We start from the raw sequence: 13,457 nt of genomic DNA, 5'->3' as shown, positions 1-13,457 counted from the left end.
TGTTGTTGCTCTAAAACTTAACTAAAAACTCTCATGTAAGACATTGTAAAACAGCTGAAACATCAGTAAACCCAAACTGCATGTAAATGTAAGACGTGTCACTCACTTTGACATACTGTCCAGCAAAGTCAGTGACCTCTGAAGTGAAGCAGCCCGAGGCATCCACAGGGCAGATAGGAGCCTGATCCCTCTGGATGATGTTGTATTCAGCACAAACCCTGTAGTCATCCTGCAGAAAAGATATAGCAGTTAAAGAACAGATTTAATAAACATTTTTACTAGATAGGTTTTGTAAAGCTATGGATTTATAAATAGAAATATAACTTAAATCAATGACTTCTTATGTATGTAAACAAATCAAACTTCCCCTGCTGATTCTTATAGATTTCGATGCATCATTTCAAACCTCTATGTTAACATTACATCACTGTGTACAGTACAACTAAATCCAGTGGAAAGTATCTTCAGCAGTTTAAAGACATGCTATGACGGCATTTCAAGTTCCTTCCATAGCTGGATGTTTTTGCGCTGTTGAAAACAAGCAGCACTGGTATGTGGCAGCTATGCATGAAGTATATGAGTACTGCCGAGCTCTAAATGTAATTTGTATTCAAACACGCCGTCAGTATCCAAGACGGATGACTCACAAGGTCATTTCGCATCTAGTCATAACAAAATAAAGTTTGAAAAATAGAGTTTGGCAGCACTTTCAATCTAATGGAATATTTTCAGGGTTAATTTCATTAAGTTTATTATTATGTAACCAATCAAAACAAAATATACCACTAAATGTATATATAGAATGTGTTAAACTGTTATACAACAATAAATTTAGGCAAAAACATATATCAATACAAATTTTAAAAGAAACTAAGTAATGTAAATAAAAAGCAGCTTATGTAACCTCTGTGTTTCAAAATACGATAATTCTTGACTTCTGCCTCGTCTTAAACTAATTAAATGTAAACAAATTCCAGTAAACACCAGTTTCTCGGTCTTTTTACCAAATTTAAAAATATTGCTTGCATTTTATTTCTGAACTTGTTTCCAAATATAAAATAAACAACAAAAAAAGCTTTTTTTCCCCCATAGCGTAAACTTTTAGTTAAATGTACTCTAAAAGCTGAGGCTGTAATTTTGTACTTTTGGAGTTTTCTGCCAGTTTTTTTTTCATGTTTTCTCCTAGAGTTGGAGGCTTTCTATATTTCTTTCTGCAATCTTTGGTTGCATGTTGGTATGGGGTCAAATCAGGATCAGCTTAAAGTGAATGAAAACAAGATTGAAAATGTGAAAAACAGGCATTGTAAAACTGAAAGAAAAAAATAAAAATTTGAAAGCAGTTTTAAAATTGAAAATACATATTCAAAACTTGAAGAAATTATTGAAAATTTGAAAAAAATAAAATTGAAAGAAAAATAATGACAACTTAAAATAAATATTGAAAATTTGATAAAAAAAAAATGTAAATTTGAAACTTGAATAATTAAAAAAAAGACAAACTGTTACAATTAACAAATGTTTATTTGTTCTTTAAACTTTCCTTTTTTGCTTCTTATTTTCTGCTGTCAGTTTTCTGTTTTCAGTTTCAATTCAGTTTTCGAGTTTTCGCTGCTGAGCTGATCCTAATTTTACATGGGGGCGGAGCTTTGAGCTTATATCATTTTTTTCTTTAAATTTACAATTTTTAGTCTTGGTTTGTGAGAGTTGCTGGGGTATTTATTTATTTATTTATTTTTTTTACTTTATGTTACATTCTTTAACAAGCCCCTGGACAGGGGTGTAACAGTATTAACCAACAGCAAATACACAAAATTCCAGTTTTTCTTTTTCAACATTAAAAAAATATACTCCTCTTATGTCAAACAGTGAATAACAATTCTCTTTTTATAAAAGAGGCATGACATGACAACAAAGAGCAAAAAACAGGGGAGAGGAGAAATGTTAAGGTGGCGCTTACAGCTCCAAAGTACGGTGCCTGGTGTACGACTCCGGTGCCCTCTTCCTCCTTGACATAATTATCCAGCACCACCTGGAAGGCTCCTTTCTCTCCACACTAACATCAAATGAGCAGAATTAAATTAGTTCAGGCAGGTGTTAGTGCAAGATCTGATAATAATCTGTTTCACTTTTATAGTGAAATGTAAATTAATTGTAAGTTTAGTAGGAAATAAAATGTTAAAAGCAAAAACAAAAAAAGTGTACATACCTTAGAAAAGTAATGGAAAAGGGGTTTGTACTTTTTCCCCTTCAGGTTCTTACCAGGAAATCTAAAAACAAAATTAGATGAGAAATATATGAACATTTGAAGTAGTTTCAACCAAAAGATGTAGTGAAACATGTAAATATGACAAATTATCTTCATGGATTCTGTACATAAATTGCAATAAATGTTTCTCTTTTAGGGAGCTTTAATACAGCACAACTACAAACTCAGTCTTTCTAAAAAAAGGCTGGTCTTTCCCTCAAAAAGAAACTGTTTAGGAGGGGGTACACGGTAAATGTCGCTCTTGACTCTGAAGATATTGATTCACATTAATGGCGCCTTCATAAATCAGCAAGTCACCCACATTGTGTGCAGTAATAGATCCCCATGCTGGCCTTTTAGTGTGCTCCCACACACTACTCATTTGTCCTGAAACAGCGGGGCGCATCATTTTCAAAATGAATCACATTGATTTTACAGAGATGATGATTTCTGTTTAAGCATCTGTGTCAGTGGATTTAAAAAAAACCTCAAAAACAACCAAAAGAAATCCTGAAACTTTTTCATATATGGAATGTTTTTGTTTTTAAACTGAAAACTGAGCAGACAATATTTATAATCAACTCTCAGACGCTCTTGACGGTGAAAAGAACACTATCCACAATGCAACACTTCTCCTCACCATGACAACTTTATTACCAGTAATTTCTTTCATAGACTGCATGAGATGGGAGGGGTTATAAATCAAGCCTAAACAAGCCTTTTCATGTCTCAATACATCCTGCATCTATATTTATATGACAACTAACATAACTCATGTTAGCATGTACTAACATAAATCAGTCAATAATTACCATAAATGACAAAAACATGAATCAATAAACCTCACAGAGCATCAAAAGAAACAGCAGTCATCCTGTATTACTGGGAATATTGGTGGATTGTTTCAGTAGAGAGAAATAATCGTTCCCTCCTGTCTAACCTGTTTGATCATTTCTATGACCAAACCTTAATTCAGAATAAATAGAGTTTAGAATTCAGACTGGAAAGCTACTAAAACACACAAAGTAAGGAAATAGGACTAGACAGCTGAAGTCTAATGACTGGAAACAATAGTGAGTACTGACACCAACAGAGACAATGAAAAATGAGCATGTTTTGTATTAATTTACAGCACAGAAAGTTCATTTCAATTCATTTATTGGCTCATTTTGAGCTGCAGAAGGTTGTGTTTCTATATAGCCTTCAGCTATGACTATTTGTTTGACAAAAACGATCAAAACGTTGAGCAGATGCAACTGTAAATACAGACTCGTCCACATTGCCTTGCTGTTTGGCAAATGTTTTTAGAGCAGTATTTGATTTTTTTTTTTTACGACACATTGAGTTTTGAGTCCTGATAAGCTGTAGACCATTGTCAATCAATCACATCCGTGCCTCGGCTCCTGTACAGAACAGCACACGTTCAAATTGCAAAGATATTGTTTCAAATTTAAAATATTCTTCGATGTAGGTTTGAACTGAGAGTTTAAACAAGAGAGAAACATGTGAAAATGTTAATATTTTAACATTAGAAAGACTAAATAAAATGTGAGGTGAAGCCTTCAAACATTTATAATAATTATGTAAAAAAAGCCGACAACTTTACACATTTCGTCCATTGTGGGTTAATTTTAGAACCAAACTCCTCAGAGAAAGGACCAAAGGACCACTATAAATAGTGACAGTGATAGTAATAAATATAGCACTGAGATAACTATTAGTATAATCACTATAAGTTTTTGAGTAATCCCATGAAAACAAACGTAAAAATTAGTTTTCCACATCTCCACAAACAGACTATTTTGATCATTGGTGGACTTTGATAACTAATTAAGCCTTATTAGGAGAAAAAAGATGAAGAAACTACACTATGACCCTTCTGCACTCACTTGTCCAGGACAGTGTACTCGCTCTCAGACTTGAACAGAGCCCCCAGCCTGGCCTCCATCATGATGTAGGTCTTGCCAGTGGAATTATCTGGGAGACAAAAGGAGAAAAACAACAAACTTTTTATTTACTGTTGCCTAACGTATATTTTTGCAGCATAATAAAACCAAACACTGGTCGAAAGGAGCTGCATATGCTGAGAAGAGGGAAAAACTCCAACTCCATTTATATTTAGTTAATGGATGGAAACTAGAATTAGATCACAAACAAATAACCCTAAAATGCAGTAGAACAAAAACTTGTTTGCCCCATTATAAAATGTTTTTTATATCCTATAATGTGATTTCCTGACTTCTTTTTTACATTCTTTCTTAAGCGACGTTCACACGACTCTCAGCAACATGTCTTCAAGCGGCCACTTCCAATGAAACATCTATCTTAACCACGAAAACACACATTTCAGGCTTCTATGTCAAAAACTCTCGCATTAATGCGTAGCTGCTAGAGCTGGGAATCACTGGGTACCTCAAGATATGATGCGAGACGCGATAAATGGCTCACGATATCGAGGATATCGCAATAATTCGTAAAAAATCTTCTCTAATTACTTACATTATATAGAAAAACAGATTTTTTTAGAAAAATATATCCCCATTTATTTTTCAGCTTGAACAAGCTGTTTTATTTTGTGCAACAAATAATAGACACTTTTGTGCAAATCTTTAATATTATGTCTTTAACTAGCATTGACACCAACTGAATTGGAATTATCTGTAAAATTCATCGTTAACAATAGTAAACATGAACAGCAGTGCGACTACTTTGTGCTAAATTTTTGTAAACAGAACAAAAATTAAATAATTCAAGTTGTTTTACAGCTTGTTCAAATGAAAATAAAAGATCGATACTTGGTTAGAACCTTTGGTGAGAATCGATCGCAGGACTTAATATGCAATAAGGATAGTTTGGCCAACCCCTAGTAGCTATGCACATTTTACAATTGTTTTGGGGCTCTAAGTAAAAAATATGTGTTTAAAGTTAAACCAGGTCAAAATTTTACCAATCAGGGACTCGGGTAGCGACAAATGGATAGCGTCCCCTTCATTCATGGAAGTGCTAACCATTTGTAAAGTGATCAAAAAAGAGAAATTAATAACTGCTGCTTGTACTTGGCTGGAATTATTTGACAACTTAAAGTCTTTTGTATATCGGAATAGAGTTGTGAAAGAAAAAGCCTGGAACAAGATTCACCAGATTTGCACCATTTCAACATTTCAAGTTTCTTCTAACTGTAGGGGGCAGACTTGAGCTAGCAAACATGAATAAGAAGAAGCTCCTCCCTGCTTGTGGAGTATGAACACCATGGGTTCAGCATTCTTGAACACGAGTTAAATGCCAGATGTGTTTGTAGCTTCACAGTCCAAGTGCATCTATGAAGAATATTACAGATCTAATGTTTTAAGAGAAACAACCTGCAGATTCAATAACTTCCTTCTGTTTTTTGTTTTTAATTATTTTTCTTTTTTGGTGGTACTAAAACTTCTGAACTAAAAATCTGCAGCAGTGTATCAAAAATGAAGGCATCTTTTTACATTTTTTATGATAAAATTGGCACCCATTCTTTAACCAACCACAGACTAAAATGTAGCATTGTTCGATTATTATCTTCAATTTGCTACACAGCAATGATTATTCGTAAAGTACCTGAGCTGGACACAATCAGACATTTTAGAAACACAAATCTTATAAAAATAAAAATAGAAGAGGGGATAGCTGAGGGAAGAAAAAAAAACAAACAGAAGAAGCTTTCAGAACAGCTGAGACAACATTTGTGGGAAGGCCAAAAAAGCAAATGACCAGAGACAGTGAGGCGAAAAAAGAAAGGAGGGAGCAGCATCAATAAAACATGTTTTTTTTTTTCCTTCAGTGGTGACAAATGACGGCGCAGCTCAGACCTGCTGCTTCGCACAGTCCACGGATCAAACAGCAGCAAAGACAGTAAGGCAAAGAGACACGCAGAGACAAATAGGAACACTGAAGGACAAAAGCAGGTGGATGTGAAGGTGGAGCGGTGAGGAAACAAGGGAGAGATGACGGGGAAAAGATGGAGCGAGAGAAGAGTTACGAGTCTGTGCGGATACTAAAAAAAAAAAAAAGAAATTCATTGGTATTCCGAGGAGGTCTCACATGCAGCACAGCTCAGTCGGTGCAGCCTGGATGACAAGCTGTGCTTCAACAGTGCCCCCTGCAGGATCAATCAGGATTTGACCGGGCAACAAAAATCTAGGTCATCCTTATAAAAAGCTATCAACTACATGGAACACAACAAAAAACAACATCTAGAAGAAAAAAACTGTCTTTAGATCCTTTTTGGCAAATCTGAACATAGAAAATTTCATTTCCATCCACAATCCTTTTTTAAGATGAATCTGCATGTTTTAGGTTTAAATTTCATTTGTTGCAAACCTTAGAATCAGTCTGTGTAATTTGCAAATATTTGCATTTTTTATCAGTTATTCACAAAACTCAAAGATGAATGCTAAACTCTATGCTTAAAATTACAAATTTTTATACATTCACATTTCTGTGGTCAAATCACCCGTCACTGGATTTTTTTGTGTATCATACAATATTTTATGGTAGCTGAGAGGACTGAGAAATCTGGAAAATCTCCACGAGAATCCACTCAATGTAGCAGCAGTGAAGATTTAAACTAGGGAGACACAGAGCTATCAGAATCAGACAGGGGCGGGGCTACTCGGCTCGGCTCCAAAAGCCACGCCCCCTCAGAGGAGATTTTGGAAACAGAGGCTTCAGATCAACATGAAATATTGCTTTTTAAAACATTTAGGCTGTGGAATTTAGGTTAAAAACTTCATATTCATAATTAAAACACTTCTGTGAACGTTTTTTGAAATACAAAAACTGTCATAGGGGGATTTTAAAAAAGAGAAAAAGGATCTCTTGTTCTTTAGTGCGGTTTTTAAATAAGCTCCACTGCTACCAAAACTTTCACCAAACTCACAAAACCAGATCTTCAGGCAGAGGACACCTGCCTTAAGCCTTTAAGTAACTAGATCATCACTTCTGGTAATTCAAGGCGTTCACAACAAAAACATGTTTGTGGACCGATAGTGAGTCAGCATTCTCAGCTTCCATCCAACTGTGATTCGTGGGAAATGGTCCAAACAGGTTCACAAAGCTTGTTCTTTAACCCATTGATGCCTATTGATGCAAATACACATCAAACCACTTCTGTTCCAAATTTATCCTTATTTAGCATCGACTGAAAGCAAAAACAGGTGATTTTTTTATAGCTGGAAATAAATGCAGGTGTCATGAAGTTAAAAAAAAACTTCTAATATGTTTTCTTTACACAGAATCATACGACTCCTCAAAGAGAAACAATCCTCACCTTTGACCTTGACATACAGAAAGTCAGGGTTAACACACAGGGCCAGGTTGCTGGGCAGAGTCCAGGGAGTGGTGGTCCAGGCGATCAAACTGACATCCTCATCCTCCACCAAAGGAAAGTTGACGATCACAGAAGGATCTTGAACATCCTGGGGATGGTGGGAAATTAAGGTTTTAAATTTACACATTATTATTTTAAATAATTTCTGCTGGCAAGCAGATCCTGCTCCACAAACCTTGTAGTTCTGGTGGGACTCAAAGTTTGACAGGGGGGTGTTGCAGGCAGTGGAGAAAGGCATCACTTTGACGCCACGGTACACCATGCCCTTGTCATACAGCTGCTTGAACACCCACCTGAAAAGAAAGGGGAACTATTAAGAGTAGGCAGTTTTTATCTAACTCATACATGTACACAGCAACACAAAATCAAAGTATAGATGGATTTTTTTCTTATTTAGCGACTATTTTTTTCTGCTTACCACATCAGATTCCTTTTGTAAGGTTTGGCCTTCCATATCTTTGATGATAACATCTTGTTCATTTCTTTCCTTTTTACGAGCTCTTGCCTCCCATTGTTTTTTAGTATGATGCATCTTTGCAATGGTACCTGATAGTTGCCACAAGAGTTCTATCTGCTAATACTAATAGTAGACGTCAGCTTGTTTGTGTTTCCACAAAGGGCAATGCTCTTGAGCCTTGAGCCTTTCAAACTACTTTTAGCTGATTATACATCCCTCAAAACCCTTCACAAGGGTAAGTGGAAACTTGGCAGTGGCCGCGATATTCATTGAAAGATATCTGGGTGGTTTTTGAAGGCTCCGAATTTCCTCGGTACATCTGGTTTGTCGGTAGCTTCCAGCTCTTGCTCCAAATCTTGTTTGGAGGCAGGAGCCTTTAGGGGGCAGTTTTCAGTTTTTCTTGTGCAGCTTAAAGGCTTTTCAGAGACTGATGGGATTTGTAATTCTACAAGAGTTAAACTGGGTTGTAAACATTTTTTTTCCTTTTCAAAACCAGGATCCTAGAACATTCTGGCTCGAAGCACATTCAATTTTAAATGATTAACCTTTCCTGGTCCTGCTTCTGAAAACAGAAAGTTTTTGTTTTCAGCTTATCAATTACTGGAGAGAGATTTAGAGATGGGCTCCAGGGTGGTGCGGCTTTCCCCTCACAGGAGTAGAACCCAGGTTTGAATCCTGTATAGCAGTGGTCCTTAACCCCCGAGCCGCGGGCCACAGACAGAAAAAATAAACAAATACATGCACTAACTTAGATTAATTCTGTCTAGTTTATTTTCTGATCCATAAGGAGGTTTTATTTTGGAAAACTGCCGGATTCTGTTCACATTTGTCTTGGTTACATGACTTAAACCGGCTACCTGGATCAAAGCTAACAAGCTAACAAAAAACAAATAATAAAGCGTATTTGGAAAGTTTTTTCTGGCAGTAAAAAGTCAGTGAGGAAATCAAATTAAAGCCTTCGACTTCAAAGAATAATAAAGCTGCTGTTTAAAGCAAAAATTGGGAGTTTTCCTCAACAGTGGTTCTCATGTAGCAGAAGCCACTCTGGCTAATACGCCGCGACAGACGACTGTTTCACACACAGAGAATAAAGTTGGAGACACAGTGGATTCAGGTTTATATTACATTTAGAAAATATCAGTTTTATGACAGTTACGTCATTTTCTATTGCTTTATTTATCCATCACACCTTAAAAGTCAGACGTACTGAAGCTAGCATCCGGTTGTTAGCCTCCACTTAAAAGTTAAAGGGAAAATCTTCATCACAAAGTTCAAACATTTTACGGAGAATGAGGATTCAATCAAATAAAGTTGCTGATTTGTGGAAACTTGTAAAAGAGACATTTGAGAATTTTGCTACAGCTGAATTAGATTCAGAAACTTTAGCACAGAAAATGTTCGTTTGAGTTGAAAAAGGAGTAATGTCTGGTTCAGAGTCTTGCACAAGGACACTTCGACAGAGCAGGAACAGAACCTTCGATTTTCCAAATAGAGGTCACCGCTCTACCTCTGCAATATGACTGCTAATTTAAGTAAAAAGATTAATTCCACAAGAAGTATATGTGAAGTTTCTAATGCTGTACTTACCAGACAGTCTCCATGAACCATGGGTAAAGAGTTTTGTAGTCATTTTTGAAGTCAATCCATCTCCCCATTCTTTTTACTGAAGTCTGTGTAAAAAAAATATATGTATCCATTCATCCTATGAAATTTTAAACTAAGCAAGGCAACACAAGCTTTTTTTCCCCACTCACCTCCCACTCGTGCGAGTATCTCATAACGATGTTTCGGCATTGCTTGTTGTACTCGGCGATCCCCATCTTTGCCACATCTTCAGGCCCTTTGATGCCCAGAGTTTTATCGATCTCATACTCCTACAGAGACGCAAGATTTATGCAACACACATGATTTGATACAATGCAACAAAAAGAGACAGTTAAGTTAGACATCCAGATTAATGCTAAAATGAATCATTTTAGAGAAATAAATTAGATTTAAGACTTTCTAGGATCCTAATAAGGCTAATAAAACAGAAGGAATTGTTAAATGAGTTTTTCATGTCCATACTGCAAAGTTCAAACTCCATCCTGCCACAGTATTGTCAACAAATCTTTTTTTTTTTTTATTATTATTCAACCAGTTCATGTAAAATTTTAAATAATGTTTTCTTTCTGGCTTCAATGTCATGCGTGTATGTTAGCTTTCTGATTCTGTATTTCCCAGGAGAACTCAATGTTTGTAATGAATTATTTGCTAAAATTGTGACAAATGACATCCATTTTTTAAGGTTTTAATGTAAATTAGTAATTCATAATGTTATCATAACAAGAAAAAAACAAACAAACAAACGAAAAAAAAAAAACGTACCACAGGTAGGCCATGACAGTCCCAGCCAAAGCGTCTCTCCACATGGAAGCCACTTTGATGAGCAAACCGAGTAACTATGTCTTTGATAGTCCCAGCCAGAATGTGACCATAGTGGGGTAAACCTGTGGCAAATGGCGGGCCATCATAGAAAGTGTACCTGGTTGTAAACAGGAAGCAAATGTGTGTATTTATTACTGTTAAATCAAATTCTTTTCACAAATAAAAAACAACATTTTTTGTTGAATTGCCAATTGTCATAATTGTTTAAGGAAAGAAACTCAAATAATGGGTGCAACTAAACATCAAGTGAGCTCTAAGCTTTTTTTTTTTTTTTTAATGGAGGAACATCATTAAACTTTACAGATTCTTAGTAAACAGCAATCACATTTACCTGGGTCTGTTCTTAGACTGTTTAAGGCATTCCTGGAAACAGTCCTTTTTCTGCCAAAACTCCAGGATCTTCTCTTCCTCAGAGGGAAAGTTGATGGATTCGGCAACTGGCTCAACCATGGCGTCTGTTCAATAAGGAAAATATAATATAGAAGCACTGGACCAAACACAAGACACAAACCAGTTTTCACATCTAAGCATTAAGCTCGTAAAAAAAAAAATAATAATATTCATGTTTCATTTTTCACCTAATATGCTAAATGGGATTAGCTTTTAACATAAACTTTTTCCCCATTAAGTACAAAGTTTTAAAAAGGTATTCTCCATCAGTGAATACTGCACAAACTCCCTAATCCTCTGACACCTGTCAAAATCTGCTCGTTACTTTCTAACAAAAGGTTGTCGCTTCTTTTGGTTTGAGCTCTGAGGCAAAGCAACACAACTATACATGTTTTACTATTTAAAAAACAGAAATTTTGACTTTAGTAGTTTGTTTAATCACTTTTCTTTGTAGCAGAACCCTCACAAGAGTGACACATCCTTCTTGTTGGCTAGCAAGCTAGGCTAACAGGTCGCTCATGTAGTTTATTAGCTCACAGTAACACCGAGTTTGAAACTCGTTAAATGTGCGTCGGAAAGTCTCGCATCCCGCAACGGATGCGTGATACAGCGAGGCTGTAAAATAACCCGTTTGCTAACAGTACGATTTGATTTTGGATACTCACATGTTCAGCACCCGGCAGCCAAGACGAAATGATGCAAGCTGGAGTCAGAGCGTAAGTGGAAGTGACGCAGGGACGCAAACTTTTTCAAAATAAAGTTAGATCCACTAACTCAGATGGCATATGAGTAACTACCTGTACCTGTATAATCTGAAGTTTGTTTTTCATGATAGAAATTTGAATATTTAAGAAATATTTGCAACCGCATTTTTTATTAAAATTTGTGCTCTCTCCTTGTGAGTGCTGATCCATTACCTTTAAAGTTCACGAAAATGTGTATATACTCTACTGTCCCACAAATGTGTGTTTTTTTATATTTCCACAATTATTAGCAACACAAGTGCTAAAACAACTATATAATATTTCTAATAAAGATCTCTAGTTTTTTTTTTTTCAAAATAAAACCTCTAAATGACAAACAAAAACACAGATTTGCTGTCAACGATGCAGAACATATTTAGATTTTATTACATAAATAAATTCAGGTTTTATATTTGTTAAATTATGATACCAATATGTTATATCAATATTTTTTCTCCTCCAGAAATTATTTTTAACTGACATATCTAAATCTAAAGTAACAAATCTCTTTTTCTCCTGTCACAACATGCCAGTCTGGTTTAATCAAATCAAAATCTCTCTAGTATGCAAATCCTCATCAACTATTTATATTGCAGTAATAAACTAAATTAGATACAGCATTTATCACTAGTACATGTGCATCAGTATTCATTTTTTTCAAGTAACCTCAAAAAATGTGTTTATAAATTTGGGTTGGTTAAAATTGCAAACGATATCTCTTAAATTAATAAAATAAAACACAAATCCCACAACCTAAATATACAAGTACCCCCAACTTTCATTTTGGTTTTTTTTTTGTTTGTTTGTTTTTTTTAATCATTACATTTCCCTTAATTTAGATTTCCAAAGTAAACATTTTTTCCATCATATATTTTTTTAAGAAAATGACAGAAAGAAGTCATGTGTTTATGGAAGCTTGAATGTGGTGTCATTTGCACTTTTTTCCTTGGTTTACATTTGAGGCATAATCATTTAGTCCTTATTCTATGCACAGGATTATATATTTTTCATGCTCACAGGTTAGCAGAGGATTTTTAACTTGATCTTAAATCAATGCAGCAAGTTTAAGTGGGTAGGTAAATTAAAATTTAGATTTTTCGATTCAATGTGTGATTGCATTAAGTGCGGGGTACGAAGTAGATAATTGCTTTTAAGCTGCCAAACTTCTTCCAGAGCAGGGTTCTGCAACCTTTAACACTAAAAGAGCTTTATGATCCAGTTTCTTACGGACTTAAGTCCAATGAGAGCCACAAAGACCTCACCTCAAAGTTAAAAAATTACACTGTTTTTGCAGTCATTCAGCCATTGCTTTGATTAAAATTTAGCCTTAAAATATCTACAATTGAGTTTTTCTTTATTAAATTAACTTATTTTACTTTTGAGAGCAGCTCATAGTTCCTTTCAAAGCAGCAGCAGATTTACTTGAACTAAAAATGCAGAAAAAGTATTTTGCATTATTGTGATTTTAGTGTTCCTTCATTTTTTTCTCATTTTACTATTGAATATAAACAACTTTGGTGTAGAATGTTTAACCAAATGCAAAAATATGTAATTCTAATAATCCACACCAGATTAAACCTTTTACCATCATTTTGCTAAAAATCTTAGCATAAATAACAAAAATGTGATTAAAGTAAACAAACTAATACTACAAACCCATTATTTATTCAAATTGTTTGCATTTCTTAAAAACCCTAGTCCAAGAGGTTGCACATTATGCAAGTTTACTGACTTTACCAAAACTTTGAAAAACAAATTTGTGAGATGGCAATTGGTTTAAGAACTCACAGAACACGTTAATACCGGAAATGAACAATTAGTTGTAGTTATCAA

General features: G+C 35.0%; 1 protein-coding gene across 1 annotated transcript in view; it reads right to left on the bottom strand.

The window, feature by feature from the left end:
* The window catches only part of iars1 (isoleucyl-tRNA synthetase 1), a 55,256-nt gene extending 43,439 nt beyond the window's left edge, over positions 1 to 11,817 (bottom strand). The window contains exons 1-11 of the mRNA XM_024270013.2: positions 11,547 to 11,817; positions 10,823 to 10,946; positions 10,432 to 10,588; positions 9,819 to 9,938; positions 9,652 to 9,734; positions 7,783 to 7,900; positions 7,548 to 7,695; positions 4,135 to 4,222; positions 2,207 to 2,267; positions 1,958 to 2,053; positions 107 to 229 (exon numbers count right to left, since the gene is read on the bottom strand). Of these exons, the coding sequence (XP_024125781.1) occupies positions 107 to 229; positions 1,958 to 2,053; positions 2,207 to 2,267; positions 4,135 to 4,222; positions 7,548 to 7,695; positions 7,783 to 7,900; positions 9,652 to 9,734; positions 9,819 to 9,938; positions 10,432 to 10,588; positions 10,823 to 10,941 (1,113 nt within the window). The 5' untranslated portion in view covers positions 10,942 to 10,946; positions 11,547 to 11,817. The remainder of the gene's footprint in view (positions 1 to 106; positions 230 to 1,957; positions 2,054 to 2,206; positions 2,268 to 4,134; positions 4,223 to 7,547; positions 7,696 to 7,782; positions 7,901 to 9,651; positions 9,735 to 9,818; positions 9,939 to 10,431; positions 10,589 to 10,822; positions 10,947 to 11,546) is intronic.
* Between the last annotated feature and the right edge of the window lie 1,640 nt (positions 11,818 to 13,457).

This window comes from Oryzias melastigma, linkage group LG5 (assembly GCF_002922805.2).
Source record: "Oryzias melastigma strain HK-1 linkage group LG5, ASM292280v2, whole genome shotgun sequence".
Lineage (NCBI taxonomy): Eukaryota > Metazoa > Chordata > Actinopteri > Beloniformes > Adrianichthyidae > Oryzias > Oryzias melastigma.
Note: the sequence above shows the minus strand (reverse complement) of the source record. Positions and strands in the feature narration are given on the sequence as shown.